Source organism: Lissotriton helveticus, chromosome 8 (genome assembly GCF_964261635.1).
Source record: "Lissotriton helveticus chromosome 8, aLisHel1.1, whole genome shotgun sequence".
Classification (NCBI taxonomy): domain Eukaryota; kingdom Metazoa; phylum Chordata; class Amphibia; order Caudata; family Salamandridae; genus Lissotriton; species Lissotriton helveticus.
Window position 1 is genome coordinate 1,583,196,669 of NC_136069.1, and position 15,093 is coordinate 1,583,211,761.

General features: G+C 43.8%; 1 protein-coding gene across 1 annotated transcript in view; it reads left to right on the top strand.

The window, feature by feature from the left end:
- The window catches only part of LOC144773529 (solute carrier organic anion transporter family member 2B1-like), a 442,157-nt gene that overhangs the window by 212,834 nt on the left and 214,230 nt on the right, over positions 1-15,093 (top strand). The window contains exon 7 of the mRNA XM_078658590.1: positions 6,411-6,541. Within this exon, the coding sequence (XP_078514716.1) occupies positions 6,411-6,541 (131 nt within the window). The remainder of the gene's footprint in view (positions 1-6,410; positions 6,542-15,093) is intronic.

The window sequence follows — 15,093 nt, forward strand, 5'->3', positions numbered from 1 at the left end:
TACACTAGAGCAGCGTGTCGGGCAAAAGTGGAAGATGCAGCACATAGTCCCACAATGACTCCTGTAAGAAGGAGGAGGAAGGGGAATTGGGGGTTTTGGGAACAGGCAATTACTGGGATGGCCGCTAACTCAGAGGATTTGCAGGCTACAAAGAAAAAGGAATTGACTGAGTTATCTATTGGGGGTTAAATAGGTATACCCTAAGAAGTAGGGATATCTGGGGTCAAGGCCAGCTCCTCATTGGAGCCCCCCAGAAGGAAGATACCCATCAGCACCCAAAAAATTTTACTGAAAAATCTTGATGCCCGGCCATCCCGCACTCGCCCTCCTCCATCGTTAGTTAAAGAAGTATCCACAGAAAAAACACCTCTGACCATTAGTAGAAGACAGCCCAAAAGTAAACCTGAAAGCATTTGTATTACACCTTCACTTCGTTCTTATTTTAAGGTCCAAGCTCAGTCCATTCAATTTACTCAGCCTATCTCCCTTGCTATGGCTGCCACGGCTGCTTGCCCTACCCCCACGCATAGCCCTGAGAGGCCTGGGCATGTGAGAGTCATGGATAATCCTGTGCCCACGGAGGTTGGGAAAAACATCCTGTGCCTTGAAAATAGGATTACCCCTAAGGCAGCAACAGAAGAGGATGGCGCACAAACCAAGTGTAACTTCAGGTCTGAGAGCCTCCTGAGCCAGTCTCAGAGAGAAGGGTGTGGCGCAACAGCCCCAGTGGCCAGCCTGTGGGAGCAATCTTCCACAGAGAGCCTCTTAGTCACCCTGCTAATGGAGATAATAGAAAAATTTGCAGTCTACGAGCTTATTCAACAAAAGATCCAAGGGGCATGTGAAGTGCTAGAAGGCAAGATGAATAACATTGCAGAAAGAGCCAGAGCAAAGGAGGTAGCCTTTGAGGACCTCGCAAAACAAATGGACACTAATAAGATTGAGATCATGTAGTTGAAGTATAGTGATAGAGAACTTTGAGATAAATTAAGAAACTCTGGAAAACAGTGCCAGAAGAAACAATATCAGGATTTTGAGTGTACTAGAAGATCCCTGTTTTTGTATGATGCATGTTTAAGCTTTTCTTGAAACCTCATGGTCCAATGAATAATTGTATGCTATACAGGTTGCTTTAGTGATTGGGTCACCTATTCCAAGCACCTGTTGTTTAGAGTAGTCAGTACCACTGTCCATCCAGGAGGTAAAAAATCTTTCTGGCCCCCGGAGATTTCTATTTCCCCTCCCTGGTTTTGGTCATGTCGGGCAGCACTAGAACAACCAGATGGTAATATAGCTTAGCTAAGCCATCCCCCTCTAGCAATGACCAGACCCCCACCCTCACCTCAGAAGAGACAGGACAGCGTCTAACCCTGCTGGAAACACAGCTAGCAGCCATAATCCGGGGACTTAATGCTATCCTAACTAAGACCACCCACGTTCCCCACCCTCCCCAACCCCACACACCAAAGGCTTCCCAAGGCTCCCCACCCCAGTTGGATCTCAACCCCCACTCTCAAATCAGATACAGAGACCTAAAAGAACTAGTGAGGCTATATCCTTGAGTGAAGCAGCAGTTCTTGCCTCCTTGTATGACACCCCAGCTACTGCCACCCCTCAGTCCAAGATCCAGGTGATCACTGGATTCAGAAAAGACAACTCCCCCCCCGAAACCCCCAGAACCCCTGCCTCCCTCACTAACATCCCCATGGCCCCCCTGAGGAAGAAGCAAAAAAGTAGCACCCTCTACCAACTGCATGCTCATAAACTGCAGATCAGCATCCAAACATGCCACAGAGCTAGCAGAATCCATCCTAACCCATGAGATAGAGAAAGCCTTCATCACTCAGACCTGGCTAAATAATTGCGTGCCACCAATCATGGACACTCTAGTGCCCCCAGGCTTTGCTATATTCAACAAAGATCAAAAAGACTAAAGAGGCGGAGGTATAGCAATCATTCACAACAAACATGTCAGTGACAGAAATCAATACCTTCAACTATAACACTTTTCGAAGCCTATCCTCCATTATTAACACAACCGACAACAAAACACTGCCATCTCCTATACCATTCTCCTGGCAACACCACCAGCACCACGAGCACTTGTCCAACCTGATCACGCATTGTGCTCTCCGAGACACAAATAACTTAATTCTGGCCGAACTCAATTTACACTGGAATGAAAATAGCAACTCGCTAATCCAAAACCTGAATGAGCTGCTGCACAGCAACAACCTTACCCAACACTGTTCCAATGAAACCCATAACAAAGGAACAATCCTAGACGCCATTATCGCCCAACACAACACAATCACAATTGACCAAATCCTACATGTCAACTGATCCGACCACCACCTAATCCTATTCCGCAAAAACCTTCCACTCAAGACCTCCCAATATGGACGAGAAATCTAATTCAGATCACCTTGGCCGACCTAGAGGAAAGTGTACGCTCACTTTTTCCTACCTCCACAGATGATCTCTCTACCACGGAACTCACCTCTCACTACAACACAACTATGACATCCACCCTAGACCAATGAGCCCCCCTGAAATAAAAAAACCAGGAACATTGCATCCAGATCCTGGTTCAACACAGACATCAACGCAGAAAGAAGACAACTAAGAGCTATAGAACAACTATGGAGGAACAACCCCTCCCCATGCCTACATGAACAACTCAAAGCAGCCAGAAGGAATTACAAAGAACACATTTACAACGAAAAAAAAAACACTTTTCTGCACTGCTCTGGACAACACGAAGAACTGTCCAAAATAACTTTTTAACATCATCACGCAACAAACCTCCAAGCCTTCTGAAACCTCAGTGTGCGCCTACAAATACCTGTGCGACAACTTCACCAACTTCTTCAACAACAAAATCATCAAGATTGAGCTCCAACTTGACATCAACCTTAATTCCCCCTGCAAATGCCCAGTCTAAGAGGCCGAAGTCAGCACACGTAAGCACCTCATAAAAACCTGGAAATCCTTCAACCCCATTCCTGAAGCGGAGATTCTCAAACTGATCTCCACCTTCAAAACCGCATCTCACGTCCTAGATCCTATACCCACCCAATGGACTAAAAAATTGAAACTCTCCCTAGCCCCGTTCTGGTGCAACATCATAAACAGCTCCCTGAGAACCAGCGTCATACCAGACTGCCTCAAAGTCGGCCAAGTCACGCCACTACTGAAGAAACCAGGCCTCTACTCCAACGACCTCAACAACTTCAGACCCATATCCAACCTTCCCCTCCTATCTAAAATCCTCAAAAAGTGCATTCTCCTACAACTGACTCAGCACATGAACAGCATCAACCTTCTAGACCCTCACCAATCAGGCTTCATAAAAAGCTGTAGCACCGAGACCGCGATCCTTAGCATAGTGGACGACATCCCCAAGTCTCTTGACACTGACCAATGCTGTCTACTTATTCTCATGGACCTATCAGCAGCCTTTGACACGGTTGGCCACGAGCTACTCGTCAAGGCTCTCCAAGAAAGGGTAGGTGCAGATGAGGTGTTCCTACACTGGTTCTCCTCCTTCCTACACAACCAGTCGAAATGCACGCCAGTTTCAGAACTGCCTGCCTCACACACAAAGCCCTGCACACGGGGAAACCTGACTACCTGGCCTCCAAATTCAAGAAGGCCAACAGCCATTCAATCCTTTGCTGGGAGTGCTCCCAAAATCTGGAACTCCATCCCAGCTGATATCAGGACTATCCCTTCCTTTGTAAAATTCAAGAAATGCCTAAAAGTCCTCTTCCTCAACTGTGCCTTCCCGAACTGAGAACCGACGCCAAAGCGAACAAGTATGCACTATACAGCACCCTGACACTGAGTCATTAAGACCTACCTTGTCCCGCTCCCTGTACCTCCTCGCTCCCTCCTCCCTGAAAGAGGTTCAGCCCAATGACAATGTGCACTCATCGAAGTTATGGCAGGACTCCCTTCCTCAATGTGGCACAGCACTCTGGGACCTGTGTGACTCTTGTATTAAAATTTGTTGTAAAGCGCTCTGGTCTGGCCAGCGCTATATAAAACTCCTAAAATAAATAAACTACGAAACAAAAAAATGTAAAAAAAAGATTAGCAAGCTCCGGGTAAGACAAGGTGGTAATCGTAGTGTCTCTCCATCTTAAGTTTGGGTTTTCACTAAACTCCATTGACTCCAGGTGTATGGCATTAATATAGCTAGTGCTCATCATTGGCCCAACCATTTTCAAAATTGTGCTCCTGTTTAAGATATCTTGTTTACCTCTTGAGACATAATGGGCAATGAACTATGGCTTGTTCATTGCAAAGTGGGAAATACATGTGAAATTCTGTTTTACTGCTTCTACTGCCTCAGTGTTATTTCACAGATTTCTTTGTGGGTCTGATATAATCCTACCTGAAGAAGAGTAGGCCACTGGTGAATCAGAATTAAGAAAGAGTGTGCCTTTTTTATGATAGAGGAGCACAACAGTAGATTCCAACTCGGTTCTTAATAAATCCCTCACTCACCAACCTAGTTGGTGACATGTTTCATCATCGGGCCCCACCAGGAGAGGCTGAATGCCACCCTGGTGTGCTTCAAAGCCAGAATTACTGCGGAGCTGGTAGTTTGTGTTTGGTGAATAGTGAAAGTGATTAATAAAAATGTCTGATTGTGTCAAAATTATTTTTTTATTAGGGTCCAATCAGACACAGATAAAAACAGAGTGTAGGACATCAAAGCTGAATAAATTGTTCAGCAGAGTTCATTAAGATGTGGTCAACATGTTTCTGCCTATGTGTTGTACTTAACCAGGCATTCGTCAGGACCGTAAGGAAGGTGTAAACCTCAGAGGTATGGGCGTGCTAAGGCCCACCCTGACCAAAGGTTATGAATGTGAATAATTAAAAATAAAGTTTCAGTATCCCTCGTGTTGGAAGGAACCGAGTTTATTATGCTGTGTAATCACTAATAACACCATGGGTTTCGGGAGGGGGGTTGTAGCAACAATGGCACACCGCCTGCACTGCTAGGCACCCGCTTGGTACCTGCAAACTTCTGAGGGGGCTCGGGTGGGGGTAGTAAAAGACTGCATTATAAAGAAATTCCATGGGGAGCACAAGCCCTTGCCCAAAGAGCTGCTCCCCTATCCCTGGTGGTTAGTGGGTGGATCCTTGCTTGGAATTGCTCTCTTGTGGCAATCCCCCAGCAGGGATCCACTGGGCAGAGGTACCTTTGGAAAAGGAAGATCCTCCATTTCTAACAATACCTCTCCCATTAGAATCAGTGCCTGGGGGGGAGATAGCTCCTGAGCACTGATTCAGTGAAAGAAATAAAAGACCATTGGCTTGCTTTGCTTGAACATTTACTGCAATTACACCAGAAGGGTCTCTAAGTGCCTCCCCAGTGCCGGCCAACGGCCAACACGAACTGAGGAGGAAGTGTGAGAGTCATCCATTGTCAGAAACCTGCACTTATAGGGTTAAGGGTGTGCACTCTGAACCCATACTATTGGCGGTACACAATATCGAGAACAAGATATTCCAAAATAATATTACCAGGTAGTAAGTCTAGCTCTAACTCTACAATATGTACCTATGCATTACATATATCTTCATGGTACATAGATGTTGAGTCAGGAATAGTAAATCTATTCTTCCCTAACTGCACTTAAATTTTGCTATTTTCTCTCTAGATAGTCTGTTCTCTATATTCTTGCACCACAATTTTGTTGGTGTTTTTATTCAGAAGTGCAACCTTCATTAAGGGTTGTTATTAGATTGCACACCCTTTTGGTGCGCTATGACTTTCTCCAAGTCATTCTTTGGACAACCACTCAGCATACACATAGGATGCTCTGAGTTTTTGTAGCCGGATTCTCAAAAAATTTTCAGCCATCATGTAGCACATAAGACCATGCACATACCTTGTGCCTGCACAGTTATTAGAAATGCTAAACTGTCAGAGTTGTACATTACTTCTCTGACACTGGTGTCCAACATGAGTGTTAGAAGGGCCTGATTAGTGCTCGATTTTCAGGATGACCTTTGAGTATGTAAAATAATTCCATTAGGGGTCCTTGTGTGTAAATCTTTTTATCTAGATGTCATGAAAATCTGGTATAGATATGGCCCTCTAAGACTAGAGTCAGAAATCCCTGTTCTGAGCTTTAAAGAGCTGCCCTTTGAAGAGCCCGCACTTTCTTCTGAAGGATTGCACTTCCCTATGCGCTCAAAGCAGACACCATGTTCTCCCAATTGAAGATGCTATTGTAAATATAAAATCCCTTTTCTAAACTTTTTCTCATGTTCATCCTTGAAATCGGTGTAGTGGGCTAGATAGAAAAGTAATTGTAGTCAGTATATTTTGCAGCCTCTACTGTACAATATATGAAATGTATACATGTATTGTTTCATTTGTTTTGTAGCTGACATTGTTCTCACTCCAAAGGATCCTCGATGGGTGGGTGCCTGGTGGATGGGCTTTCTTGTGGCAGGCAGTGTGATGGGGCTTTCTGCTCTCCCCATCTTCTTTTTCCCAAGAGAAATGCAAAAAGAGGTAAGAACTCATATATTTGTGCAAGTGTTGTAGCACCACTGGGCCCATTTACTATTTTAGCCCTTTAACTCCGGGCACTACACTTCGGGTTCATTTACTTGGTCCTCCAATGGATCTTGAATCGTGCCGAGAGGGGCTGATTATAGGGGACCCAATCCAGTTAACCAGTGAGTACCAGGAATTGCTATACAAATACAGTATTATCACAGCTAGACCAATTCTCCTGACGAAATTCCGTCGAACCAACATCATGCAAACCAATAATTCAGTTAGAGCTCTGCAGCATAATGATATTAGTATCTGCTGTCCAGAGATCTCTCTATTAGGATTCCCATCCCTCAATAATACTCAATTGGAATGCACAATCAATTATTGGAGGCAATTCATGGAGAGAGGGAAACAGGATTTAGTTAAAGTTAGATTTTTATCTGCAAATTACTTCTTTATTGTTTTACAAATATATGTGTTATCCTACTAAGTATACCAAAAAACATTTAGAGAAATACATTCTTTTTTAAGTGAACTGATTCATTGTAATGGCAGGGAAAGGGTAACACTTGGTAAGCTTCAGTTACTCATCTCAGCAAAGAACCTTGGAGCACGCGATTCTGAGCTCTGTTACTTAGCTCAAGGACAGTACACTTTTTGGAACAGAAATCTGCTGATAAACTTGGTTGCCATCAGCTATGCCATTGCTATTCTAGATCTGTGGTTCATGAAGATTGCATTAAGAGCACCAAGGAAATAGGGCTCAAAGAGCCCAGTTTCCCTTTTGTGGTTCTTATCCAGCGCTACGAGACCTCTGGGTAAAAGTGCGCTTTATAAAATACAAACACACACACATCCATGTAGTATCCCTAGTCTCTCGGTAGGTCATAGGAGGCTGTTGATGAGTTATACAGTGGGATAACAAGTCAGCCCCTGTCATTTCATTGGGAGTCACAGTGTGATGCCACTCTCTCTATCCCTACATTTATGATAAATTGACACAGGTGGATTATTCTGCCGTCTCTTTATAAATGAGTTTTGGTCAGCAAAATTTGACCAATATGAGTATGTTTTGTTGGGATTCTTGAGCTGCTTTGCCGAGGGGATGCCTCGTAGGATCTGAAACAACACCCTCCAAACTATTAGGATTGCCCCAATCCTGCTTCAGTTTAGGAAAGAGCTGAAGGCTCACCTCTTTAAAGGACAGTCCATCATGATGCAATAACTGTCCACTTTCGCTTTTAGAAATGTGACACCTGTCCAATCACATGTTGACTATAATTTAGCCTTCGACTCTGTACAGCACTCCTCTGCCTTTTGGCTAGATTTGCACTATGCATATATATCTCACCTACATATAGAGCAACACAGAGGTGCTGTGGATGTGTGTGGCATATTGGGACCCTATTAGGAGTTAGTTTTACATTGCTGCTGTTAGTAACAACAGGATAAAGATTCTCATCTCAACAATTCTCCTTATGGGTGTGTAACTTTTTAATGCTTTGAGTAGCTACTCAGTTTGTACACCAAGTAACCGCTCAGTTCCATCAAATGTAAATGTTCATAACTTTAACATAACTTTATTTTTTTAAATTCTGTAAGAGAAATGTAACTTTCTTGTGTAAACATTTCTATAAAAAATTATACAGCCGAATTTCCAAATTAGACAAAAAGAAATCAGAAAATAAAGAGCTCAAGTGTCACAGTTCAATAGATGTATGTATACACATAGTGCTATAATTATATTATGAGCCTACCCAAAAGGTAGCAGTATACAGGAGAGTGTTACAGGCACCAATACAGTTAATGAGTGATTGGAGAGCTCACTGGTGCAGGGAGCAAAAGTAGACACAGGGCCGGCTTTAGGGCAGTACGACCAGTGCAGTCGCACCTGGGGCTGAACTGAGGGGCCTCAATGTTTAGAAATAACTTATAGGTTTAAAACCAGCTGCTGTAGAGTTCCTTGTGTGTTCAGCAGTTTTCAGACAACAATAAACATGTCAAGATAAGTCTGGTGATAACTGTTCCTGCTGGAGTGAGATCAGTTTTGTCTAGTGGAAGTTTTGACTCATTAGAAAGTATTCAGAGGGTTAATTTGTCTGCTGCAAATAACGTGACCAATGCAGATTAAATAACTTTATTTAATATGGATAGCTCAGTGGGTTGCTGTTTTTGTTATAGAGAACCTTTTGTTACTTGCAGTTCATAGGTTACAATTCTAATATAGCACAGTCATCTATAACTGTCATTAGAGAGCTGCATAGTACAGGTTAGAACATTATGTTTTTTCTCCAGTTTGTCATTATCTCAAGGATGCCAGCAAGGGTTTGTTTTGGTGGAAAGACATTCTTAATAGTAAAGCCAATCCAGCCACTGTGGTACATTTTCAATCCAGAATTTGTGCTTCTCCACATAAGATACAGGTCTTTAATCTGCTAGTGCACATTCTTGCTAGCAGGCATATTAACCCTCTATCCTGTTTGTTTTGTTTGAAAAAAACTCTTTTTATTAAACAGGCTCATTTGGCAGTTCAATCATGGACAAATAAGAATGTTCATCACTGGGTCACATTGTGACAATTATAATTCACAGAAAGAAGGGATAACATGTAAGGAGCACTAGCTCAATAGCCAATATAATTTGGAACTGGAGCAGAATATACATTGAGGGTTTATCATACATTGCTTAACCAACAAAGCCAAGGTGCCAGTCTCGGTCTTTTTATAGCCCCCAGAATTTGCGCCCTGGCGCCTATACCTTTTCCCACTTCTTGACACATCTCTTACTTTCGTAGACTGTCTCTTCTTCTCGCTGACACCAATCTAGGTCTCTTTCCCACTCCACCAAAGACAGGGGCTGCAGGGCACCCTGCTGCCAGTGCCAGCGCTATGCTATTTTATGATGAGTCAAGACTGCTACTAGACAAACTTCGATCTGCCACTAGACAAAACTCTCTCCAGCAGGAATATTAAAAACCAGAGTTATCTTTGCAAAACAGACGTTTTGTCTTGTTGGTCCTAGGCTTCATGTGGATGTTGGACATACAGGTGGGGGTGAGGTCCAGGCAGGTTGAGGTGTAGTATTTTTGGAGTGGAGGTTTAGACAAATAAATAGAGAAATAGGCAATAACAAGCGCTTTTGGTGCAGTGTTGGTAATATATTGAATGATGTTCCAAGGGTGTCCCAAAGCAAAGCTTCCATACTCTGTCCAGGTTGCCTTATGACATGAAATTGGTAGTGATCCTTTAATTTCCGCCTTTCCTCTGCTAATGTAGATCTTGAATTGGGCCTAGACTCTATCATATGTATTTTTATAGACCTTGATATTTTCACTTCTTTAAAATGTAGTTTATAAAACAACCAAGAGCACCTCCTGCACAAAGAAGGTGCATACAAATTGTAAGTTAACCCCTTGGTAGTAATTCCGCCGCGGCGCTAGAGGGGAGGGGGGCCGCGCTGCGCCGCCATGCTTGTGACGGTGATGAAGCAAAGCTTCGCATATTTTGCGGCTTGCCGAAATCAAGAACCTCATTTATGTGTAATAAGGTAACCCGTGTATGTTTTACTAACGTTTATATTAAGTTTGAGTAAAGTTTGAGACGCTTGCCTATGTGTATTTCTAATGAAATTAATCCATGTCCTCTAAAAATGGCCGCCGCTTGTATTTTAGTTACTGCGCATGCGTCAGCCACACTCACGTGTCCTGACGCGTCTGCAGAAGTGGAGGGAAAGTTATGCGCATGCGTAATTCATAGCTGTGCTTATCATGTGGTACTGCTCGTGCCACTGCTCTTGTATTTCGTCTAAATGTAGCTAACATTTAAATTGCATAAGTTTATTTCTTGATGATGAGTTAAAAGTACAAACCCTGCGATGTGTTTTCATAATGACATTATTATGTATTAATTTGTTTTCGCTTACTTTTCATGTACCGCGGGCAATGGGGGTCTGAGTGAGAGGAGAGCCATATTGGAGGTCCCTTCTGCGCCTGTGCGACATTCGGCAGCACGAGGGACCTTGGCTGATGGAACATAGCCAGCTGGCAGTGATGGGCGAGATGCTCCTGAGAAAGTCACCTCTGCCCTGCGAGAACAGCGAATGTGGCTTCTTATATGTTACAATGTATTGATGTGCTACTGTTAGCTCATGGGAACCCAAACATGCTAGGCGGTCCCAAAATATGTAAATGAAGGCTTCAAATCGCATATTGTGATTGGTGTGTTACCCAAATCCTACCTTAGGACCAATCGAAATTGAGGGATTCTGACACTTTGCAACATTGGGGGGTGGTACACTGTCCCAAAACTGTATATCTACCCTGGGTTCACCTAGTGAACCGTCCGACTTGTCTGGTTTAGCTGACCTGTCACTGACCCAACGCACTCAATAGGTGACTGAAAATACAGAGAGCTGCGGAGCACTCTGTCCGAATTTGACCATAGACTAAGGTTTTACTGAACCTTAAAGTGCTGGCAAGGCACTTAGCTGGGAGTTCGCTGACCCAATCGGGGTCTTGATCGATATCTGCAGAACGGGTGGAGCGCAGGCGTTGCTTCCTAACTGTGGGTTCCGGTCCTGTCCTGAAGAGGGTCCTGTCCTGAGGGTTTGCTGTCCTGTCCTGAGGTCCTGTCCTGACTCTTATTCCGAGGGTATCCTGTCCTGTCCTGGGTGTCCATTCTGCACCTGCTGTCCTTTGAGGGGTATCCTTCCTTGAGGGTTTCCTGACTTTAACTGACCCGTGGCCAGGGTTTGGTTTCCACACCTTTCTAGGTAAATACTGCTCCGAAATCTCTTGAAATTCTTGCACCTTCTGAATTTCTAACTTTTGCTTCAATAAAGTTCAACATTGCAAATGTGATATTTTCCATGCCTTTCCGCAACTATTGAAAGTCATTTAAAATTTTGCAAAGTTATTTCTATGTCTTCTCATTTGTTAGAAATTATATTTTGCATAGCAGTGTGTCATTTCCTGATATGGTCTAGAACTTCGTTGCCTAGGTTGTTCAAAGGCCCTTTCACCTTAAGTGAAGCGTGTTATTCATTATAAGTTCTTCTATAATCACACACACTTAGTCTATCACTGTTTTAGATAATACTGACTTGCATAAGTATCTTTTCTCGTTACATTTTATTAGTACTTTGATGATTACTCTGCCATTATTTCTTTATGCATATGTGATTTACATTATCTTGGTTATTGATTGCCTTATTTTACTGTATCTCATGCAAGAAAATACTGAACTTTAGATAAACATTTTAAAAACTTCCAGTTGTCCGTGGTCATTTACACAGTATTTGAATATTATTGGTTGGGTTTGTATTTTGTTGCCTTTCCTTTACAGCTAGCTCCCTGATTCATTGTGGTCATTAGGCACCTGCATCGGTGGATGGTAAGTCGGGTGCACTGAGAATTGGTAGCAGGGAACACACACACACCAAATTGGTAGAGCTCGTGAAGTCACCTGATCGATGTATATGGTGATTTGAAAAGTATATGGGCCCTGAAGCCGGAAACGGCGAAAACTATTGGTCGGGTGGCCTCGCGCGCTCTATCAGTTTTTCTGGTAGATCAGAGGATGGTTAGGGACTAGTTGAGAGTAAGGCAGGGACTAGTTAGGCTAGTTAAGTCGGAAGCTGCTATTATATTAATGCTGCTACAAGAGCGGCTGTTCTGAGGGAACTGATCACTCTCTTGTGAATACGCTGCTGAAATTTATGAATTACTGTATTGTCATTATTCTTGTTCTTATATTGTTATATGTACTAATCAATGCATTTGTAAATCGACTTGTTAAGTGTTGTCCGAACTCCCCGGGGAATTGAAAGGGCAAGTGGTGAATAGAATCCATTGTCCTGAGGTCACAGGTTCGAGGAAAGTTAGGTGCAGGTTAGGATAACCGGGAAGCACTAACTAGGGTTTTCTGAATACATGTGTGAATAAATGACAGTAACGGGGTTCATTGGCAAAATTCCCATAGTGGCGTAACCTAGTAAGGGTCACATCGGAAGAGTAGCAGGTTCCTCGGAGCTAGCGTGAAAGCAGAGGGGTCCGCTGAGAAACCTTAAACTCGGAACATATCCCGGAAAGAAGTGGATGAGTTTAGGGGAATAACAGGTTCACCGATGCTAGAGTGAAGGGTAGGCGGAAGAGATCTGCCCGCAGCAAGTGAAAAGTAAATGGAAGTAGTTTACTTGCAGTAATAGAATTCTATCTCTGTCTAGACACTTGAGCACTGTGGCAAATGTGTATTTGTTGTAAAATAACCAAGCACTGAGCACTTTAAAAGTAAGAAAGTTTCCGTTACCTTGTGAAGGGAGGGAGTCAGTCGAGAAGCGCCTCTGACGTCACTCTGTGCCGCGCTGGGATTGGTAGAAACAGCGGGCGGGTAGCGGAGCTGAAATTGTAAAGGAGGGGTGAGCGCCGGAGCGTGGGAACTGTCTCACGAAGGGGCCGCGCACCCATTGGCAGAGCTTATTTTGTGTCGCGCACCCATTGGTTGCACGAATTTTCTGAAGCGCATTCTGATTGGAGGTAGTTTGTAAACAAAGTTAGCGCAGAAGTCGTATGTGGCACTCGCGGACTACAGAGACGCGACCTGATCCAAGGCATCTAGGGTTTGAAAGGGATCAGTGGAAGGCTAACAGATACGATATTATGTACGGAACCAAGAGAAAAATGTCCCTTGTAAATAAGGTGAAAAATTATTTTAAAACGGACAAACCCATTAAATCTAGGGAAGGTGTTCTTGTCCCAGCACCCAATACTCCTGCCTCATTCATGATGTTTGACCGAGGGTACAATACCTGTGTGTGGCTGGAGAATTGGGTGAAGTACACAAAAGATGACGGAGTATTGGCTTTTCCGTTAGATGGTACTTTCAATGGTAGGATCTTATTTAATTTAAGAACCCGAATGAATGAACTGCATCCCAGACCGAGACTAACGCAGTATGAAGCATTAGAGGAATGGGAGATTGAGGCTTTTGAAAGAGAAAGACCCCGAATGGACAAGGGTTTGACCAAGTGGTACCCCAGGCTGAAACAGGAGTCCAGGGATAAAAGGATGAAACAGTGGAGGCAGAGCATGATTGTTGAGGGTCTGTTTCCCATGATGCCGGCATGTCATAACCCTGCAGCGGGGGGGAAAAGTACTGAAAAATGTAAGCATTGGGGGGCCCTAGGGGATTCAGATGATGAACTAATAGATGACATCTGTACCAGAAGTCCGCCACCTTACAATGAGGGAACCCGACCTTCCAGTGTAGGAGATGTTCCCCGACGCCCCTTCCAAAAGGAAGAAGACAGGTCCCTGGGACTGGGAGGGGGTGGTCAAGTATTACCCTATCCTGAGAAACCCGAACTGGCGGAAACAAGGGATATATATCCCAAAGTGCCCGCAAGTCAGGAAGAAAAATATTCACGTACAAAAACTTTTTTCCCCAGACCCTTGTATGAAAGCGAAGAGAAACCATCGAATTCAGGACTGCCTTTTGTTCAACCTCCATATGGGGAAGAGCGCAGGTCCTTTAATACTGGAACTTTATTCCCGAAGCCAAATTATGGTGGAGGACCAAGTGAAACGCATCCTACTGCCCCGAGTTTTACTCCTCCGCCTACTGCCCCGAGTTTTACTCCTCCATTGACCCCACAGATATTACATGACACAACTCTAAGAAGGGTACTAGTGGAAAAGGAGCAAGAGGCTCTAGCTAGACAAAGAACAGAAATAATTCAGAAAATTTCTCAGATAAATACCAGTCCTGAGGCATTGACTATTCCAGTAACTATTGGACCGGTGGTCCCGTTATACGGAAATGGTCAGGGAAATCCGATTACTCCAGTCATGACCCCAGTCATAGCAACCCCGAGACAGGAACCAATCATCATAGATGATCAGTCCAGTGAGTGCGAGTCTGAAGTTGCATTCTTGGAATTGCCAAACAAACAGACCGCAAAGGGAACACAGCTGAGGTATAACCCTTTTAATGCAAAGGAAATTAAATTAGAGACAGCAACAGGTACTAGGAATGTCTCTCTGGTAACTCCGGATGAAATTGAGAGTTGGAGTCGTGAATTAGAAAAGCAGACTCCGCAAACAAAGCCTTTAGACCTCTACAAGCTGAGGGTTGAAATAGAAGAATTAATGGCAGGAAATGTGGGGTTGAATCGATTGAATACCTACTCTGAGGAAGAATTGTCGTTCATATGTAAAAGCTTTACAAGGAACACCAGAGTGCTCCATGAAAAACTGACCGAAACAGCAATTAGTATGGGGGTAGATATCTCAAAATCCAAACCCTTACAGAAACCATACAGAGCAGACTTCTCAGACAAGGATATAGAACATCTGAATGTGGCCGGAAAGAAGCTACAGATTAAAGAATTAATGGGGGTACTGCAGAAATGGGGAGATGTGGAAAAATGGAGAAGCAGGTGGGCGAAAAAGAGGGAAGAGGTTCGCTCCCGCCAAGTGACTCCCGAGTTTGCTTTAAGAGAGGTAGAAAAACCTGAGCAGTTATGCCCCATGCGCGAAGTTCCAGGAGGGAAATATGTGCATGTCCCCT